Source organism: Molossus molossus, unplaced genomic scaffold (assembly GCF_014108415.1).
Source record: "Molossus molossus isolate mMolMol1 unplaced genomic scaffold, mMolMol1.p scaffold_m16_p_5, whole genome shotgun sequence".
Classification (NCBI taxonomy): Eukaryota; Metazoa; Chordata; class Mammalia; order Chiroptera; family Molossidae; genus Molossus; species Molossus molossus.
In genome coordinates, this window is record NW_023425388.1 from 60,710,350 (window position 1) to 60,732,378 (window position 22,029).

General features: G+C 38.5%; 1 protein-coding gene across 1 annotated transcript in view; it reads left to right on the forward strand.

Moving 5' to 3' along the window:
• Positions 1-22,029, forward strand: part of LMLN (leishmanolysin like peptidase) — an 88,797-nt gene that overhangs the window by 19,304 nt on the left and 47,464 nt on the right. Inside the window, exons 6-8 of the mRNA XM_036243897.1 lie at positions 10,346-10,524; positions 13,911-14,016; positions 17,746-17,840. Of these exons, the coding sequence (XP_036099790.1) occupies positions 10,346-10,524; positions 13,911-14,016; positions 17,746-17,840 (380 nt within the window). The remainder of the gene's footprint in view (positions 1-10,345; positions 10,525-13,910; positions 14,017-17,745; positions 17,841-22,029) is intronic.

Here is a 22,029-nt window from a genome sequence, read left to right on the forward strand (position 1 = left end):
AAATGGAAGAAAGCAATTTGTTAGATAAAGAATTCAAAGCAGTGATTTTAAGGGTACTCAAACAATTTAGTGAGAACTACAAGCAACTTCATGAGAATTATAAAGAGCTCAGTGGGAACTATATCAGCTTAAAAAAAGAGGTAGAAGCTATGAATAAAAATCAAGAAGAAATAAAGAATGACATAGCTGATATGAAAAATACCTTAGAAGGATTCAATAGTAGATTAGAATAACCTGAAGACCGAATCAGCAAGTTAGAAGACAAGGTAGAAAAAACACCCAAATAGAGAAGCAAATGGGAAAAAAAATTAAAAAGTAGGACATCTGGCTGGTTTGGCTCAGTTGTTAGAGTATCGGCCTGTGGACCAATGAGTCATGGGTTCAATTCCAGTTAAGGGCATGTACCTTGGTTGTGATTTGTCCACAGCCCTGGTCTGGTTGGGGTTGTGCGGGAAGCGGCCACTTGATGTGCCCTTTCACATCAATGCCCCCCCCCCCCTTCTCTCTCTCCCTCCCACTCTATCTGAAGTGGAAAATGTCCTTGGGTGAGGATTAAAAAAAAAAAAAGGCAGAAGGAGAGTTTAAGGGAACTTTGGGACAATACAAAACGTAACAACATTCTCATCATAGCAGTACCAGAAGGCAAAGAATCAAAGAAAGGAATAGCGAACCTGTTTGAATAAATAATGACAGAAAACTTTCCTAATTTGGTGAAAGAAAAAGTCACACAAGTCCAGGAAACACAGAGAGTCCCAAGCAAGATGAACCCAAAAAGACCCACAGCTAAACCCATCATAATTAAAATGGCAAACATTAAAGTAAGCAAGAGAGAGACAGAAAGTTACCTACAAGGGATCTCCCATTAGACTCTCACCTGATTTCTCAATAGAAACACTGCAGGCCAGAAGGGAGTGGTATGAAGTATACAAAGTAATGAAAGGCAAGGGTTTGAATCCAAGACTACTCTATCCAGCAAGGCTATCATTCAAAATTAAAGGTGAAATAAAGAGCTTTGCAGAAAAAAAAAAAAAAAGCTAAAGGAATTTACCACCACACAACCAGCACTGCAAGAAATGCTAAAGAGACTGCTGTAAGAAGAAGAAGAAATGAGAGAGAGAGAGGAACATAGGCATAAAATAGAAATGCCAACTAATAAGTATCTATCAATAATAACCTTAAATGTAAATGGCTTAAATGCTCCAATCAATAGGGTAGCTGATTGGATAAGAACATATGACCCATATGCATGCTGTCTATAAGAGACTCACCTCACAACAAAAGACTCGCACAGGATAAAAGTGAAAGGATGGAAAAACATTTTCCAGGAAAATGGAAATAAAAATAAAGCTGGTGTAACAATACTCATATCTGATAAGATAGACTTCAAAATGAGGGCCATAGAGAAGGTCACTACATAATATTAAAGGGATCAATCCAACAAGAGGATATAACCCAGGTAAACATATATGCACCAAATATGGAGCACCAAAATATATTTTAAAACTTCTGGAGGACTCCAAGGGAGAGATCAATAGCAGTACAATCATAGTGGGTGACTTTACCACCCCACTGACACCACCGGATACATCTTCTACACAAAAAATTAACAAAGACACAGAGTCCTTAAATGACAAACTAGATCAGTTGAACTTAATTGATATTTACAGAATATTTCACCCCAAAGGTGCAGAATATATATTCTCAAGTGCACAGGGGACATTCTTGAAGATAGACCACATGTTAGTGGTTAGAGTATCCGCCTGCGGACCAGTGAGTCTCGGGTTTGATTCTGGCCAAGGGCACGTATCTTGCTTACGGTTTGTTCCCAGTCCTGGTTGGGGTCATGTAGGAGGCAGCCAGTCAATGTGTCTCTTTCACATTGATGTTTCTCTCTCTCTTCCTTTCCCACTCACCCTCCCTCCCACTCTAACTGAAGATAAAGGGAAAAAATATCCTTGGGTGAGGATTAAGATAGATAGATAGATAGATAGATAGATAGATAGATAGATAGATAGATAGATAGATAGATAAACAAACTTCCTGGAAACCAATGAAAATGAACATACAACAACATAAAATCTATGGGACGCAGCAAAAGCAGTCCTGAGAGGGAAGTTCATGACACTACAGGCCTACCTCAAGAAACAAGAAAAATTTCTAATTGACTTTCTAATCCTACAACTTATAGAACTAGAAAGTAGCCCTGGCCAATTTGGCTCAGCGGTTAGAGCGTTGGCCTGTGGTCCAGAGAGACCCGGGTTCAGTTCCCGCTAAAGGCACGTACCTTGGTTGCAGTTTGTCCCTGGTCCTGGTTGGGTCGTGCAGGTGGCAACCACTCGATGTGTCCCTTTCACGTCAATGTTTCTCTCTCTCTCTCTCTCCCACTCTATCTGAACAAAATATCGAAAAATGTCCTCAGGTGAGGTTAAAAAAAAAAAGAACTAGAAAGTAAATAAAGAGGAAAACCCAAAGCAAGTAGAAGGAGAGAAATAGTAAAGGTCAGAGCAGAAATAAACGACATGGAAACTAAAAAAACAATTCAAAAGATCAATGAAACAAAGAGCTGGTTCTTTGAAAAGGTAAACAAGCCTTGGCCAGTTTGGCTCAGCGGTTGGAGCATTGGCCTGCGGACCAGAGAGTCCTGGGTTTGGTTCCCGCTAGGGGCACATACAAAAAAAAAAAAAAGAACAGATAAACAAGATTGATGGACCCTTAGCCAGACTCACCAAACAAAATCAGAAACGAAAGAGGAGGAGTAACAACTGACACCACAGCCCTGACCAGTTTGACTCAGTGGTTGGAGTGTGACCCACAGACCAGAGAGTCCCGGGTTCAGTTCCTGCTAGGGGCATGTACCTTGGTAGCAGTTTGTCCCTGCCCTCAGTTGGAGTTGTGTGGGTGGCAACCAGCCGATGTGTCTCTCTCACATCGATGTTTCTCTCTCTCTCTTCCCCCCTCTCTCCCTCCTGCTCTATCTCAAGATAAATGCAAAAATATCCTCGGGTGAGGATAAAAAACAACAACAACTGACACCACAGAAATACAAAGAATCATTAAAACATACCATGAACAATTATACGCCAACAAATTGGACAATCTAGGTGAAATGGACACATTTCTAGAAACACACAGTCTGCCAAAAGTGAACCAGGAAGAGATAGAAAACTTGAACAGACCAATAACAACTAAGGAAATTGAAGATGTAGTCAAGAAATTCCCAGCAAACAAAAACCCAGGCCCAGATGGCTTCATGGGGTAGTTTTACCAAACATTTAAAGAAGATCTAAAACCCATTGTCCTAAAACTATTCCAAAAAATTCAAGAAGAAGGAGGACTTCCAAACTCATTTTATGAGGCCAGCATAATCCTAATTCCAAAACCAGGTAAAGACACTACAAAGAAAGAAAACTACAGGCCAATATCCCTGATGAACACAGATGCCAAAATCTTTAACAAAATATTAGCAAATCGGATCCATCAATACATAAAAAAAAAATTTATTCATAATGACCAAGTAGGATTCTTACTAAGGATGCAAGGATGCAAATCAAAAATGTGATACACCACATAAACAAAATGCAAGATTAAAACCATATGATTATATCAATAGATGCTGAAAAAGTATTTGACAAAATCCAGCACTTATTTCTGATAAAAATGCTCAAAAATGTGGGAATGGAGGGATCATATCTCGACATAATAAAGGCCATATATGAAAATCCTACAGCCAACATCATACTCAATGGGTAAACACTGAAAGCATTTCCCTTAAGAACAAGACAAAATAGGGGTGCTCATTTTTGCCACTCTTATTTAACATAGTACTGGAAGTCTTAGCCGCAGCAATTAGACATGAAGAAAAAATAAAAGGGATCCAAATTGGAAAAGAGAAAGTAAAACTACCATTATTTGCAGATGACATGATATTGTACCTAGAAAACCCTAAAGACTCCATCAAAAATCTAGATTTAGCCCTGGCCAATTTGGCTCAGCGGTTAGAGCGTCGGCCTGCGGTCCGGAGAGACCCGGGTTCGGTTCCCGCTAAGGGCACGTACTTCGGTTGCAGTTTGTCCCCGGCCCTGGTTGGTCGTGAGGGTGGCAGCCACTCGATGTGTCCCTTCATGTCGATGTTTCTCTCTGTCTCTCTCCCTTCCTCTTTCTCCCTCCCACTCTATCTGTACAAAAAATGGAAAAATATCCTTGGGTGAGGATAAAAAAAAAAAAAAAAATCTAGATTTAATGAACAAATTTAGGAATGTAGCAGGATAAAAATTAATGTCAAGAAATCGACAGCATTCTTTTTTTTTATCCTCTCCCGAGGACATTTTTCCATTTTTTTGTTCAGGTAGAGTGGGAGGGAGAGAGAGGAACAGAGAGAGAGAGAGAAACATCGACGTGAAAGGAGCACATCGAGTGGCTGCCACCCGCACGACCGACCAGGGCCGGGGACAAACTGCAACCGAGGTACATGCCCTTAGCGGGAACCGAACCCGGGTCTCTCTGGACCGCAGGCCGACGCTCTAACCGCTGAGCCAAACCGGCCAGGGCGACAGCATTCTTATACACCAACAGTGAACTCACAGAAAGAGAAACTAAGAAAACAATCCCATTTACCATTGTGGCAAAAAAAAAAAAAAAAAGATACCTACTAATAAACTTAACCAAAGAAGTAAAGGATCTATTCACAGAAAATTACAGGTCATTGAAAAAAGGAATAGAGGAAGATATAAAAAAGTGGAAGCATAGAAAACGCTGCTTCTGGATGCAGCTAAGGGGCAGCGGGTGCAGGCGCTGGTGTGGGAGCGCCTGTTTGTGGTGTGGGAGCAGGCGGGCAGCAGCTCGAGAGGACCAGGCTTGACCCTACCCTGGATAATCCCTGCAGGACCTTGAAACCGAGCCAGGGCATCCCTGTTCCTGCATGTTCTCCATGCTTCCCAGGGAGACCTACCATGACCAGCCCAGCCACCCACCCAGCCTTTCACAATCACCCTGGTCCTGGGCAGGCCTTAACACACCTGAGTGGAACCACACACCTATCCAGTTGTGTAGAGCTTGCACAGGGGCTATGTGTCATGATGGTGGGCACCTCTATCTGTGTCTGCTCCTGTGTAAGGACAGCTGCTGGAGCTCCCAGCACTCAGATGTGGACACATGCCCCTTTACAGGCCACACCCACCCATCGTACCCTGAAGAGTCCAGTGAGAGCAGGAGCCCAGCCCCTAGAGAGCTAATTGAGGAAGATAAATAAATGTAGCACGTATGCTGGAAAAAAAAAAAGTGGAAGCACATACCTTGTTCATGGATTGGAAGAATTAACATCATTAAAATGTGTGTACTACCGCCCTGGCTGGTTTGGTTCAGCAGTTAGAGCATCAGCTTGCGTTCCAGAGAGACTCGGGTTTGGTTCCCACTGAGGGCATGTACTTCAGTTGCAGTTTGTCCCCGGCCCTGGTTGGGTCATGTGGGTGGCAGCCACTCGATGTGTACCTTTCATGTCGATGTTTCTCTCCCCCCCCGCCCACTCTATCTGAACAAAAAATGGGGAAATGTCCTCAGATGAGGATAAAAAAAAAGTCTGGACTACCAAAAGCAATCTATAGATTCAATGCAATCCCCATCAAAATACCAATGGAACCAGAAAAGACCCCGAATAGCTACAGCAATCTTGACAAAGAAGAACAAAGTAGGAGGGATCACAATACTGGATATCAGGTTATACTATAAAGCCATTGTAATCAAACAGCCTGGTACTGGCACAAGAACAGGCATATAGATCAATGGAACAGAACAGAGAACCTAGAAATTGACCCAAGTCATTATGCTCAAGTAACATTTGACAAAGATGGCAAGAGCATACAATGGAGTAAAGACAGCCTCTTCAATAAATGGTGTTGGGAAAATTGGACAGCTATATGCAAAAAAATGAAGCTAAACCACCAACTTACACCATACACAAGAATAAACTTAAAATGGGTAAAAGACTTAAATGACTCATGAATCCATAAAAATCCTAGAAGAAAATGTAGACAACAAAATTTAAACATCACACGCAGCAGAACTTTCACTGATACAATGCTTAAGGCAAGAGAAATAGGAAAAAATGAACACATGGGACTACATCAAACTAAAAAGCTTCCACACAGTGAGCAAAACAAGCATCAAAATGAAAAGGAAACCCACTATATGAGAGACCATAATTGCCAACAATACATCAGATAATGGGTTAATTTCCAAAATATATAAAGTACACATACAACTCAACAAAAGGAAGACAAAGAATTCAATTTAAAAATGGGCAGAGGACCTAAATAGATACCTCTCCAAAAAAGACATACAAATGGCTAAGAGACAGATGAAAAAATGCTCAACATCACTAACCATCAGAGAGATGCAAATTAAAACAGCAATGAGGTATCACCTCACACCTGCCAGAATGTCTGCCATCAACAAATCATCAAATGACAAGTGGTGGTGAGGGTGTGGAGAAAAGGGGACCCTAGTACACTGCTGGTGGGAATGCAGACCGGTGCAGCCACTATAGAAAACAGTATGGTGTTACCTCAAAAAATTAAAAATTGAATTGCCATTTGACTCAGTGATTTCACTTCTGGGTATATACCCTAAAAAGCCTGAAACACCAATCAGAAAGAATATACGTACCCCTATCTTCACAGCAGCACTACTTATAATTGCTAAAATCTGGAAACAGCCCAAGTGTCCATCAGTAGACAAATGGATAAAAAAGCTGTGCTACATATACACAATAGAATACTATGCAGCTATAAGAAAGAAAGATCTCTTATCCTTTGAGGTGACATGGAGGGACCTGGAGAGTGTTATCCTAAACAAAGCAAGTCAATTAGAGAAAGACAAATATCACATGATCTCACTTATTTATGGAATATAATGAACAAAACAAGCTGATGAACAAAATAGACCCAGAGACATAGAAGTAGGGTACAGACTGACAAACCTCACAAGAGGGGGATGGAGGGAGAGAAAGAGAAACCACAGACCCTATAGCATGTATGTGTAACCATGGACAGAGACAACAATGAGGGGATTGGGGGAGCGCCACTGGGAAAAGGGTGTCAGTGGGGGGAAAATGAGAAACATCTGTAAAAAAAATAAAATGAAATTAAAAAAAGAAAAAAGTAAATTCAAAGCTTCATTCTTCTACCAAAAGTAATCACAATTAGGTATGCTGACTTTATTCTTTCATTGGTTTTAAAATGAATTTAATGATACTTTCTTTTTAAAATTTGTCTCTGGGACTGTTGAATTATTTCAACTTAGAACATTATATTTATCCTCTAAAACATCTTTTAGCATGTATATACCTCAGTATTTAAAACAATTTTTTTTTAGATTGTTTTATTTATTTTTTATTCTCACCCGAGGACATTTTTGCATCTATCTCCAGATAGAGTGGGAGGAAGAGAAGGGGAACAGAGAGTGAGAACATCGACATGAGAGAGACACACCCAGTGGTTGCCACCCACACAACCCCAAGTGGGGCTGGGGACAAACTGCAACCGAGGCACATGCCCTTAGCGGGAACTGAACCCAGGACTCTGGTCTGCAGGCTGACGCTCTAACCTCTGAGCCAAACCGGCCAGGGCAAAAAAAATTTTTTTTCTTTATTGATTTTAGAGAGAAAGGGAGAGAGAGATAGAAACGTTGATGAGCCCTGGCCGGTTTGGCTCAGCAGTAGAGCGTCGGCCTGTGATCCAGAGAGACCCGGGTTCGGTTCCAGCTAAGGGCATGTACTTCGGTTGCAGTTTGTCCTCGGTCCTGATTGGGTCATGCGGGTGGCAACCACACAATGTGTCCCTTTCACATTGTTGTTTCTCTCTCTCTCTCTGTCTCTCCCCACTCTATTTGAACAAAAAAATGGGAAAATGTCCTTGGGTGAGGATAGAAAAAAAAAGAGAAATGTCGATGAGAGAGAACATCAACTGGCCACCTCCTGCATGCCTCCCACTGGGGACCGGGTGCACAACCTGGGCATGTGCCCTGACCAGGAATTGAACCAGTGACCTCTTGGTGCATGGGTTGACATTCAACCACTGAGCTACATTAGCTGGGCATATACCTCAGTATTTTTGAAGGACAATTTGACATTATTTCTTAAAATTAAAAAAAAAATTTATGCTTCAACCCAACCTATATTCCATAAAAACACTTATAACTGGCCTGTATTTATAAATATGCCTGTATTAGTATTAGTTAAATTATGATCTAACCATATAAAAAAATACTATGCAGTTGTTAAAGTATGAAGTAGAAGTCTATATACTGACTTGGAAAGATAGTTAGCTCTTAAATGAAAAAAATGTTGTAAATCAGTATGTCAGCCCATTTTATTTGAAAATTACATTCAATTATTCAGCTTTCAACAAACTGAAATAAAGCAAATTTGTAAAAAGTATACACACACATTCAATAAAATATTATGAAACTTTCTGGAGGTATACATATATTAACAAATCTGGACATATACCAAAATGTGTTTTTCTCTAAGAGTTGGATTATGGGAGGGCTTTTCTTTTGCAAGTTATGTATTTTTGTAATGTTCTGATTTTTCATGGTTAGCATATATTACTTATATCAGGAAAAAGATAAAAAGTTTACATGCATATGCCAGGAAACCAATTTATTATATTTATATACCTTTGAAAATATGATTATTGCTATATTTTTCTCTATTGGACTTTCTTCTATTACTTATAGAAAATGAATATATTACTAAAAATTGAATTGTAACCAAAGTTAAGCATATGTTTAGATGAAGTTTACTTTGCAATTTTTTGTTTTTGTTGTTAATCCTCACCTGAGGATATTTTTCCATTGATTTTTTTAGATTAAGTGGAAGGGAGGGAGGAAGAGAAAGAAAGAAACATCGATGTGAGAGAGACACATCGATTGGTTGCCTCCTGCATGATCCTGTCCCATGCTGGGCATCAAACCTGCAACCCAGGTATGTGCCCTTGACTGTGGGAAAGAAAACTTTTAAAAATCACAACTTTTGGTGACACCAACTATTAGCAGGTTAAATTAATTGGATTAAAATAATGAATGCATATGTCGGAGAAGCAAGAGTAAACAATGTAATTAAATGGGATTTCTGATTTCTCTCTCTGTCACTTATGCCTTAAAAAATCATAATTCATTTATTTTTTGTTTGTAATTTGAAGAGATTATGATTGCTTAGAAACTTTCTGATAAAAAGTTCTTTAAAAACAGACATTATGCCCTGGCCGGTTTGGCTCAGCGGTTAGAGCGTCGGCCTGCGGTCCTGAGAGACCCGGGTTCGGTTCCCGCTAGGAGCGCGTACCTCAGTTGCAGTTTGTCCCCGGCCCTGGTCGGTCGTGCGGGTGGCAGCCACTCGATGTGTCACTTTCACATCGATGTTTCTCTCTCTCCCTCTGTTCCTCTCTCTCCCTCCCACTCTAACTGAACAAAAAATGGAAAAATGTCCTCGGGTGAGGATTAAAAATAAATAAATAAATAAAAATAAAACCCGACATTATTACAAGGGCTAAGTAAGATTTGCTTAGGAAAGTAGAAATAAGGATATTACTCTATGACCGTAACTTTCTACCGTATATACTATTGTATTTGAATTTTTAAAAAATGAATTATTTATATAGAAAATATATTTATATGAAATAAAATTTTTTGATTAATTTTGAAATAACTAGATTTATAGGAAGTTGCAAAAAAAATGTATAAGGAGGTCCCTTATAAATCTCACCTATTTTCAGGGTTTAAGACCTTGTATATTTCTTTTTTTGCATCCTGGTTGGCTGCCCTTTATAAATAGCAATTGTTTGTTTGAATTAAGATGATAGATTTATGATAATTTTTTACATAAAGTAGAAATTTTATTAAATTCAAAATTAGAGACAAGACATGAATAGAGGGAGGAATGGATTTTGATAAAAATTGAGGGATAAATAATAGCTCTGGCCGGTTTGGTTCAGTGATGAGAGCATCAGCCTGCGGTCCAGAGAGACCCGGGTTTGGTTCCCGCTAAGGGCATGTACCTTGGTTGCAGTTTGTCCTTGGCCCTGGTTGGGTCGTGCAGGCGGCAGCCACTCGATGTGTCCCTTTCACATCGATGTTTCTCTCTCTCTTCCTCTCTTTCCCTTCCACTCTATCTGAACAACAACAACAACAACAACAAAAAGGAAAAATGTCCTCAGATGAGGATTAAAAAAAAAAAAGTTGAGGGACAAATAAAAAATTATATGTATTCAGAGTCTGGATTTACTATAAATTAAAAGTTCTCACAGCTAACCTTATCTTTGGTCTGATTTTCTGTTGCTCCCTGTGGGCACAGCAATGCAGGGTCTGCCGTGGAGGTAAGTGGCCCTGTGGAGCAGTGGGTGTGCCAGACCAAGAGGGTGTCCGGGATGCTGACTTCGTTCTTTATGTTGGTGCTCTGGCCACTGAGAGGTGCAGCCATGAAAACATCATCTCTTATGCAGCCTATTGTCAGCAGGAAGCAAAAATGGACAGGTACTTTCCCCTGAGACTGATATGTGAACTATTAAAATAAACTATATTATGTGTTTAGAGTATAGGAAGTTTGCATTTACCAGATTGTCTTCAGTAATAAGAAACGGCACACTGTCCAGATGGGGTATAGGGAGTGGGAGAATGAGGTTGTAGGACTGTTGTGTATGGCAGTGTGAATACCAACCCCAAAGAAAAAGTCTATTGTCAAGAGAATTTTGGAAGTGAATACCTCTCTGAGGAAACAATTTGAACTTAAATGTCAGCAGTTCTGTATTAAGCTGTAAGAAAGATGTTAAAAATAACTAACTGTTCATCTAATTGTCATATCATTTATATGTGCTTTACTTAGCTAAATTATCACTTAAAAATTTAGAGTTCTTGCCCTGGCCGGTTTGGCTCAACGGTTAGAGCCTTGGCTTGCGGTCTGGAGATACCCGAGTTCGGTTCCCGCTAAGGGCACGTACCTCGGTTGCAGTTTGTCCCCGGCCCTGTTTGGGTTGTGTGGGTGGCGACCACTCGATGTGTCCATGGATGTTTCTCTCTCTCTCTCTCTCTCCCTCCCACTCTATCTGAACAAAATATTGAAAAATGTCCTCGGTGCCCTGGCCCGTTTGGCTCAGCGGTTAGAGCATCGGCCCGCGGTCCAGAGAAAAATGTCCTCGGGTGAGGATAAAAAAAAAAAATTTAGAGTTCTCTACCCTGGCCGGTTTGGCTCAGTGTTTGGAGTGTCAGCCCGCAGACCAGTGAGTTGCGGGTTCGATTCTGGTCGAGGTCATATACCTCAGTTGCAGTTCGGTCCCTGGCCCTGGTCAGTGTCATGCGGGAGGCAGCCAATTGATGTGCTCTCTCATGTCGATGTTTGTCTCTCTTTCCTTCCCTCCCACTCTATCTGAAGATAAATGGAAAAATGTCCTTGGGTGAGGATTAAAAAAAAAATTGGGGTTCTATTTTTTATTTACAAAATATTTCCAAAAGATCTCTCCATGAAGCAGCCTTGAAATGAAAAGTTATTATATATGCAGATTGCCTGTCACACTGCAGACAAATAATTTAAAAGCAGTAGAAATTGCAAGTCTTAAAATAGATTCTATGTAACATTCTCAAATCTATGAGAGTTAATGTGGCCAATTTATGTCTACATAAGGACCATTGCTGAGGTCCTGAATATTCATTTATCTGTCAAAAGACTTGCTGGCTTTAAAGAGTTGTTTAACTTCTATTGCTATGTAATACATTTAAGGAAAATGAAATTTTCTGAAGCACTGATACCTGCTTCAGAATTATTCTATCAATACTGAGGTGGTAAGGAGGTCAAAATCAGCATCATGCATTATGAAAAGCTTTGTTGCCATGAAACTACATTATTGTTGATCCATGAAATTGACTAAAAAATGTTTAGCTTCTGAATGTTTAAAAAGCTTGTAGTCAGATATTGAGTGTATGTATTACTGAAGAAGAAAGTGCTCTATGTTATGCAGATATATATATATACACAATATTGTTTAGTAAGAATAATATATATTTAATAGAGTTTCCTTCTTTCCCTGAGATATTAGTTAAATATACTTACATTAAATAAGCTTATGTTAGGAAGAAGCCATGTGTACCTGTTGTTGTGGACACTGAGGATAAGAGCTTTGTGAAATGAATTGAAGAGGAAAACAGGGCTATTTTAATCTAAATGCTATAGAAGTCCCTGATGAGTTTTAAGCCTGACAATGACATCCATTTTGTATTTTAGAGGTCACTAGCAATGTTTTGGTAAGTGAATTATATGCATACTTTTTCTAAGTGTAAGTTTGTTGTTTCCAAGTATAAAGAAAATATACTATAAGTCTTTTTTTTTTTTATCCTCACCTGAGGACTTTTTTCCATTTTTGTTTAGATAGAGTGGGAGTGAGAGAGAGGAAGAGAGGGAGATAGGGAAACATCGATGTGAAAGGGACACATCAAGTGGCTGCCTCCCGCACAACCCCAACTGGGGCCGGGGACAAACTGCAACCGAGGTACGTGCCCTTAGTGGGAACCGAACCCGGGTCTCTCTGGACTGCAGGTCTCTCTGGACCGACGCTCCAACCACTGAACCAAACTGGCCAGGGCTACTATAAGTCTTTTATTTAAATAAGACTAATGTTACTTTGTAAATAGGCCATCAAAATTTAGTGAAGTTTGTGGTATTTCTATGGTAAAATGTTTTTTTTTTTAATCCTCACCTGAGGATATTTTTCCATTTATTTTCAGATAGAGTGGGAGGGAGGGGCTGAGAGAGAGAAACACCTATGTGAGATAGACACACCAATTGGTTGTCTCTGACACAACACTGACCAGGGCCAGGGACGAATTGCAACTGAGGTACGTGCCCTTGACTGGAATTGAACCTGCGACTGTTTGATCCACGGGCTGATGCTCTAAGTGCTGAACCAAACTGGCCAGGGCACTATGGTAAAATGTTAAGGTAGTGGTGAGATAAAGGACTTTGGGGTTCCTCACCATTGTGTGTTTATTTGCCATCACTTTTGAAAGACAGGTAGGTGCATGGTGGAACTGACTGAACTACTTTGGGTCCTAGTCAGCTCTTCGACTCTCAGGTTCTGGGTGCACAGGAGATGTAGAATTCTGTAGATTCTATAAGGTATAATATATGAAAGAAGATAATGGGAAGATAAAGATTTTTATATGATTGAAGGCAGTGTTAGGGCAGGAAAGAGGTCTAGTGAGATGAAGATAAGAAGATTCAGCAACTGTCAGCAACCTGAATGATTTGCTTATTCCTATTGTATATCTGGTTTCACTCTCTACTTGTCCGTCCTTCTGCCTGTAAATATAGTGAAATGCTGAAGTCAAATATGGATTTTGCAAGTAAAATAGTGTTAGAATTTGAATTTTTCAGTACATTCCTTTTTGGTATGGATTGACATATTTAAAAAATTCACACTAAAGTATAATTGATTAAATCCTTTTGTAGGAATAAGTGTTGATTAACCATGCCATAGGAACACAGAGGTATATGTCTTCAGAGTAAAAGAGAATGAAAGTTAGATGTTATTGTACAAAATGACATTTTATTTTTAGCAAAAATTTTTCTGACCTTGGGCAGTTTTTTTTTTTTTTTTAATTGATCTTAGAGAGAGAGGAGAGAGAGAGAGAGAGAAACATCGATTGGTTGCCTCCTTTATTCTCCCAGACCTGGGATTGAACCTGCAACCTAGGTATGTGCCCTGACCAGGAATTGAACCCACCACCTATAGTGTATGAAAAGATACTCCAACCAACTGAGCCATACTGGCCAGGGCACGACCTTGGGCAGTTTTTGATAGAAAAGTTTAGGCTAATAAATAGAAGGTATATTCTGGAATATAATAAAAATTCAATGTCTGTTTTAACAGGCCAATAGCAGGATATGCTAACCTGTGTCCAAATATGATCTCTACCCAGCCTCAGGAATTTATTGGAATGCTGTCCACAGTGAAACATGAAATTATTCATGCCCTGGTAAATTTTCCTACTAACTAGTGTGTGTGTTTGTGTATGTGTGTGTGTGCGCATGTGCCTTGGTGTTCTATTTATTGTACTTTCCTTTTGATGTATATGTTACATATTAAGATTACGTATATTCTTAGATTCATGTTGCGTAAAACCTAGTTGATTAAGCAATTTCTAATGATTAGCATATGAGATAGGTTGAGTTATACTACTTAAAATAATCAAACAAGTTAATCCATTAGACAAATAGGATTTTTGAGAAAATGATTTAAGTTTCTATAGAAAAAAAACTTATTTAGGAAAATTTACTTTCCTCTAAAATGAGGACTGATATACTAATTATAGATCTTTCTTATCTCCTACAAAGATCTCATTCCTAAAAGTCCTCTTGGTCTGTTTAGTCTTTCTAAATGTATATAAGACTAACTGATTCAGAACTTCTTCCATTTCCCCAATTTATCCAAAAGAGTGAATTTTTACTATATGTCTAGGGAATTAAACAATGTTGCCTAAGACCATAGCGAATGTTCTCCTGATGCCATTTGTGTATTTAGAAAGTAGATTGCAGTAAATTTAAGAGAGAGAATTGATTACACAGATCTAGGTGTAGATTACCCTGAATTCTATCACTAAAAATCTTTGGGATCTTGTGCAAATTTCTTAGCCTTTATAAGCCTCAATTTCATCTGTAAGATGAAGATAGTAGTACATACTACAATGGATTTTTTTCTGTTGAAGATTAAATAAGACAAAAACATATAAATAATGGCTTAGCACCATGTTGTACATAGTAAGATGTAATAAAATTAGTGGCTATTATCTATTAGATTTATTTAGTGAACTGTCATATATGATCTTGAAATGCAGGCCTCAGTTTTTGTGTATGTGTTTGTCTCAAATATTAAGGAAATATATTGATTTATGAGAAGTATAAAGTGTGGAGTTCAGGACTAACAACCTAATAGTCCAACTCCATTTCCCTGTGTTTCCCTTGGCTGTATTCCTCTTAAGCCTCAGTCTTTAAGTCAGCAAATACATTGAATAACTTGGTGAAACTAGTGTAATCAGATAGTACTTACATCTTTCAAGTAAGGAGATTCTAAAATGAATAATCTGTTTCTCCTTTATTTAAAAAGGTAAGTCGAACCTGCTAAATTTGGTGAAAGACAAGAGTCGTTCTAAGTAACTGTTGTAACCCAGGAGAATCAACCTCACTCGGACACAAAGTAGTTTTGAATATTAGGAGCTTTATTACCTGCTCAGGGACTGCAGCCAACCTACACAGAGGAGAACTGCAGCCCTGAGCTCAGGGGGAGGGTTGCTTATATAGGACAGGAGTTACTCAAGAATTTAGCAGAGCAAGCAAGCTACATGTACAAAAGCAGATATCAGCAGTTAGTAGCTGTACAAGTTGTTTATTTTATATTTCTTAACATTTACTAGACCCTAGCCTTGAATGTCTCATTGCCCCGCCTGGCATCTCCTGATTATTTAAGCTCATGGTCAATACCCTTGTGGTCATGGTGATGCATACCTTCCTCTTCAAGAATTTTTGCAAAAACAACTCGGGTTCAAGGAACCCAGGAGAGGTTCCTTCTTCTAGCAGATGGAGAATTACTGGGTTATAACAGTAACATTTAAAAAAAATATGTTTTTGTTGTTTTTTTTAGAGAGAGAAAGGGAGAGAGAGATAGATGTGAGAGACAAATATAGATTGGCTGCCTCCTGCACACCCCCTACTGAGGATCGAGCCCACAACCCAGGCATATGCCCTGACTAGAAATTGAACCAGGATCTCTCAGCCCATGGGACTAGGCTCAGTTCACTGAGCCACATCAGCCCGGCCTAAGTAACGTTTTAAGCTTTAAGTTATAAAATCTATAGATACTTGAGAGAACCAGAGAAAAACAACAGGTTATTAAGTCTAGTTCATAGGTGAACATGAATGCAGAGGTCCCAAACAGGAGATAAATTAGGTTATGAATAGGCAATTCACAAAAGAAAAACTTCAGTTGGCCAAGAAATATATGAGAAGGCATTCACACTTGCCTTAGCAGTCAAATTAAAGTGAAATACCATTGAATATAAAAAAAAATGTATGAGAGTTATGCAAATTGACTTCAAGGCAGTGGTTACTCTCTGGGAAGAGAGGGAGGACAAAAGGTTAGCTAGTGAGGCTTCAGCAGTATTTACTCTAGTGTTTTATTTCTTTAAAAAAATCTGAAGAAAATATGGCAAAACTAACATCTTCAATCCTCTTAAAGAGAATGTATAAATTTCTATTAGATTTTGAAACTTTTTTGTATATTTGAATTATTTTTAAAAGTATAAAAACCTAGGAAATTTAGAGATCATTTAAGTCTAAACCATTCTGGATGATGGTCAAAATTAAATGTTTAGCAACTACAGATAATCTTTGTAAAGTTAAATATGTTCATAGCTATCAACTACACTCATCCACGGTACTTTGAATACTGGATAATCCTTCTGAAATATGAGTGCTTAGAAAAATTTTCTAGTTGATGATAGGATGAGGAACAGTGTGCATTTGGGGTATTATACAGGATGAGACAAATCATATTATTTTAAGCTTTATATAACTTCAGTGAATTGTATATCTAAAACTAGATTTTCTTAGCTGATTCCATTAAGTGTCCTTTGCATCTTCAGAGATTAAAAAAGAACTATATGAATAAAAGAATAATCTGGATTCCATTAATCATTTTGGCAAGCCTTGAATGACACAGAGGACACAGTTATGTAAGCAAAGAAATTTGCCAATGAAATTGATTTAGTGATCATTTATAATTGTTAGTTATTTTAATATAAGCTATAACATAGTCCCAATGTATGACATACATAAAGAAGTAGTTACAAAAGTGCTTTGTTTTAGTCATTAGATTAGGAAAGAAAGCAGGAAAAGAAATCTTACCAATGAAATAGGAGATATCTAATGTCAACAATTTTTTTGCCCATTTTCTCATCTTATTTGGAAAGGGAGGTATAAAGAGTAGGAATTTGAATATCTTTATGTGAAGTATACATTATCATTAAAATTGAAGACTTCTTTAAAATCTATTTAAAATGTGATAAAGATACAAATTCACACTGTAAAACAATTTTGGGACTATGAGTGGTTTTACACATTATCCTACCAGCAGAAGAACCACAGTTAACATTTTGATTATATTTCCAGTCCCCGCCTCCTTTTTTTTGTTTCTAGTTTTCTTAAGTGTACACACACAAACACACACACACACACACACACGCGTGTATTTTTTTAAGTATAGATATATATTAAATGTGGACTTTGGGATCAAAGACTTTGAATTTTTATGAATGTTTTTAGGAACATATTTGATCACTCACCCCCTATTCTATATTGTTAATTGTTTTCAATAGTAGCAGTTCCTGGATGCATTTATAGAGTTTAGTAAGTTCACATGAAGAACAGCTGTGATAAACACATTCTTAAACAAATACCACTACTAAAGAATATCTTGGTTTCCATGACTTTTGGTTTCCTCACTTAGTAACCTCAAGTAATTGGAATTTAAAATTCAAAAGTATGAAACACTTAATTTTTGTCCAATTTCAATATGAGAAGTTCTCATAGAAATATTGATGTAGTGCTTTTATGTGATTATATCAGTGTTCTTTTTTGATAGCAGCATGTTATGACGTCTCTAATCAGAATTGATGTTTTTTACTTTAAGACATTTTGAACTTTTTTTATAGGGTTTCTCTGCTGGTTTATTTGCATTCTACCATGATAAAGATGGAAATCCTCTAACTTCAAGATTTGCAGATGGTCTCCCACTTTTTAATTACAGGTATTTGTTATTTTTATTCTTGTTCTCTTTTAGGAGGAATACTAAGACTAAAATATGAGAATCATAGCATGTTAAGTGCCATTAATAGCAGTGGTTTTATGGCTAGCCTAAGAAAATTGTAGCTATTAAAACAAGATAGGGTAAAAGAGGTCATTTACCTTCACTTTTAACTTTACAGATGAAGCATTTGAGGTGCAGAGAGTTTTAGTGACTTGTCCAAGGAGCCAGAACTCTTCTTGCCAGGCAGGGCTCTTTTCTACTATATTATAACTTGTATTACTTTACAGCAGTGATTTTCAATCTTTCTCATCTCATGGCACACATAAATCAATTACTAAAATTCTGAGGCATACCAAAAAAAAAAATTATATATTTTGCCAATCTGACAAAAAAAGTAGGTATAATTTTTTTTATTATCTTTATTGTTGAATGTATTACAGATGTTCCTCATTATCCCCCCATTGACCCCCTCCTCCCCACTCCAACCCCCCTCCTGCCTTTTCCCACTGTTGTCTGTGTCCATTGGTTATGCATATAAGTTCTTTGGTTTATTTCCTCTCTTCTCTTTGAGGTTTGTCAGTCTAGCAACCAATTTGTTCTTCTTAATCCCTTCACATTTTTCACCCATCCCCCCCCCATCTTACAACCAACAAAATGTTCTCTGTATCTATGAGATTGTTTCTGTTCTGCCTGTTCATTTTGTTTGTAGATTCCATTGTCGATAGATATGTATCCATTGCCATTTTGTTTGTTTATATTTTTTATCTTTTTCTTCAAAAAGACCCTTCAACATTTCATATAATAACGGTTTGGTGGTGATGAACTTCTTTAACTTTTCCTTGTCTGGGAAAGTCTTTATATGGCCATCAATTCTAAATGACAGCTTTGCAGGATAGAGTGATCTTGGTTGTAGGTTCTTGCTTTTCATCATTCTGAATATTTCTTGCCACTCCCTTCTGGCCTACAAAGTTTCTTTTGAGAAATCAGCTGACAACCTTATGGGAACTCCCTTGTAGGTAATTATCTGCTTTTCTCTTGCTGCTTTTAGGGTTCTCTCTTTGTCTTGAACCTTTTGCATTTTGATGATGAAGTGTCTTAGTGTGGGCCTCTTGGGGTTCATCTTGTTTGGGACTCTCTGTGCTTCCTGGACTTGTATGTTTGTTTCCTTCCCCAAGTTAGGGAAGTTTTCTGCCATTATTGTTTCAAAGAGGTTTTCGATTTCTTGTTCTCTGTCTTCTCCTTCTGGCACCCCCAAGATGCGAATGTTGGCACGTTTGAAGTTGTCCCAGAGGCTCCTTGCACTATCCTCATTTTTTTGGCTTCTTTTTTCTTTTTGCTGTTCTGATTGGGTGTTTTTTGCTTCCTTATATTCCAAATCGATGGTTTGCTTCTTGGCTTTACCTTCTCTACTATTGAATCTGTGTAAATTATTCTTTATTTTAGTTAGTGCCTCCTTCATTTCTGACTGGTCCTTTTTTATGCTCTTGAGGCCCTCCCTAAGTTCATTGAGCATCCTTATAAGCAGTATTTTGAACTCAGCATCTGTTAGGTTGCTTATCTCCATTTTGCTTAGTTCTTTTCCTGGGGCTTTGTTTTTTTCTTTCATTTGGGACCTGTTTCTTTGTCTCCTCATTACGGCTGCCTCCCTGTGTTTGTTTCTATGTATTACTTAACAAGAGATATGGGGTAGCTGAGACCAGATGCTGCTCGTTTGAAAGAATTTAGGAAAACCTGAAGCAGGATCCAAGACAGGCCAATCCTATGGTAAAGCAACTGGCAACAGCTTGGGTGGGCCTGAAAGTTGGGTGGGGCAGGTCCTCAGGGAGTCACCAGGGCGGGGCAACCAGTGTGAGCCAGGTTGCTGGAGTCCCAGATAATGGCAGCTGTCTGCCACCCCAGGGAAGGGCTCACCAAAGGTACAAAGGCCTCTGACAGCACGTTTGTCCCGGAGAAAGTCCTCTCTCCAGCCCTCGCTCCAGTGCCAAACAGCTCAGTTCTTCCCTGTATGTCTCTGGCGCCCCTCGAGCTGCCTCCCCTCCAAGCTTAGAGGGAGTGAGTCTGATAAGTTCATGCGCAGGCCCTTTAAGAGGAGCTGCCTGGGGCTCCAGCTGCATCAGCTTCCCTGAGCCTTAGTTCCCACTGGTTTTTCCAGCCAGAAGTTATGGGGACTTCTCTTTCTGGCATTGGAACCCTAAGTTGGCCGCCTGGTGTGGGGACCCCTCAGTCCTCAGAGAGGACCTTCCCAGCTGAGGTATCCTCCTGATTTTTATGCGCCACACATTGGTGTGGGACCAGCCCATCCTGCCTCTGCCCCTCCTATCAGTCTCAATGTGGCTGCTTCTTTAATTCCTCTTTAATTTTGTAGTTGTAGGACTTCCATTCAGCTTGATTTCAGGTGGTTTTGAATGATAGTTGTTCTGTAGTTTAGTTGTAACTTTGATGTGGTTGTGGGAGGACGCGATACCGTGTTCACCTACGCTGCTATCTTGACCGGAAGTCCAGTAGGTATAATTTTGACTCATTTACACCGACGGCTATCGCTGTGTTTGTTAGCTGTTGTCATTTTTAATTTGAAAGTCTAAGGGAAAAGAGGTCAGTGCCCCTGACTAAATAGTCAGGTATTGTATGTTTTATAATTCTTGCAGCACACCAGTTTAAAATTGCTGATTCACAATATAGTTAGGCCATGGAAAAATGTGGGTTGGTTATAATTTGGTTTATTTATAGTTATTGCCTATACATGGAAATATTTACATGTAAACTGATATTTTATTTAGCACAGCATATTATCTATGATCTAGAGGTTTGGGACCTAAAATAAATAATGTTAAGAAACACTAAAAAAGTATCAAAAATTTTATATAGAATACCAGTCACAGAACTATAACTACACATTTGCATGCATTCATATAAAAATCTCTAAATTGCCTGGATTTTGTGGTTCAGTGGTTGAGCGTCGACCTATGCACCGGTTCAATTCCCAGTCAGGGCACATGCTCAGGTTGTGGGCCCGATCCCCAGATGGGGCATGCAGGAGGTGGCCAGTCCACGTTCTCTGTCATCAATGCTTCAATCTCTCTCTCTCCCTCTCCCTTCTTCCTCTCTAAAATCAATAAAGAAAAAATATTTAAAAATCTCTAAATTAAGAGCACATGTCCACAAAAAGGTGTACTAGAATGTTCATGGCAGTTTTGTTATCAGTTCTTCCCAAATGGAAACTACCTAAAGGTCCATCAGTAGTAGAATGAATACATAAATTGTGATATATTCCTATAATTGAAAACTATAAAACACTAAAAAAGGATACACTATTGCTGCTTGCAGATATAATGTTGAGTAAAAGAAATCAGTCCATTTGTATGGAGTTTAAAAACTGGCAATGATGAAAGACACATAGTGGTTTTACTTGAGGGGCAGGCTGCTAAATGCCATTAAGTTGAGTATAAATTAGGAAGGGGGCACAAAGAAACCTTTCCAGGGGTGCTGCCACTGTTGCATGTCTTTATCAGAGTAGTGGTATATGGATGTAGAATAAAAAATTAATCTTTATACTTAAAATTTGTTTATTTTATATATATTTTACCTTAATTACAAAGATCTCTATAAAATATTTAGGATTAAATAAATACTGAAGAAGATAATATGATATTCATCATAATATTTTTAGAGTACATATGAAGAAACGGAATTCTGGTGTAAAAATAGATGTTTTCCTCCACGGATTGTGTTTGTTTGGTGGTGTGAAAGAAGTCAGGCATTCCCTAAGAATTGTGGTATTTAAGGGAAACGTAAATGTGGAGGTCAACATCATCTACATAGCAATGTAGGTAAGGAGGAGAGAGATGCCCACACATAAGAACCTTAAGCTGATCATTTGTAGTGCTTTCTTGCATCGAAGATATTCCTCAAAAGCAGAAATTTTAAGTGGAGATTAAATAGAGTAATAAGAAATTCAGCTGTTAAACATATAAAGATTTGGATTTGGCCCTAATCAATCTGTTTGGAGAAACTGTTAATCTTGAATTGTGAATAATGATGAGGGTATTAGAGTTATTAATAAGGTAAAAACTTTATTTTCTTGCTAACTTTGTTCACTATTTATGTTTAAACATGCTGCACCATTGAAAAGATAAAAGGAATCAAGAATAACCCCTCTAGCCCTGTGTGGCTCAATTGGTTAAGTATTCTC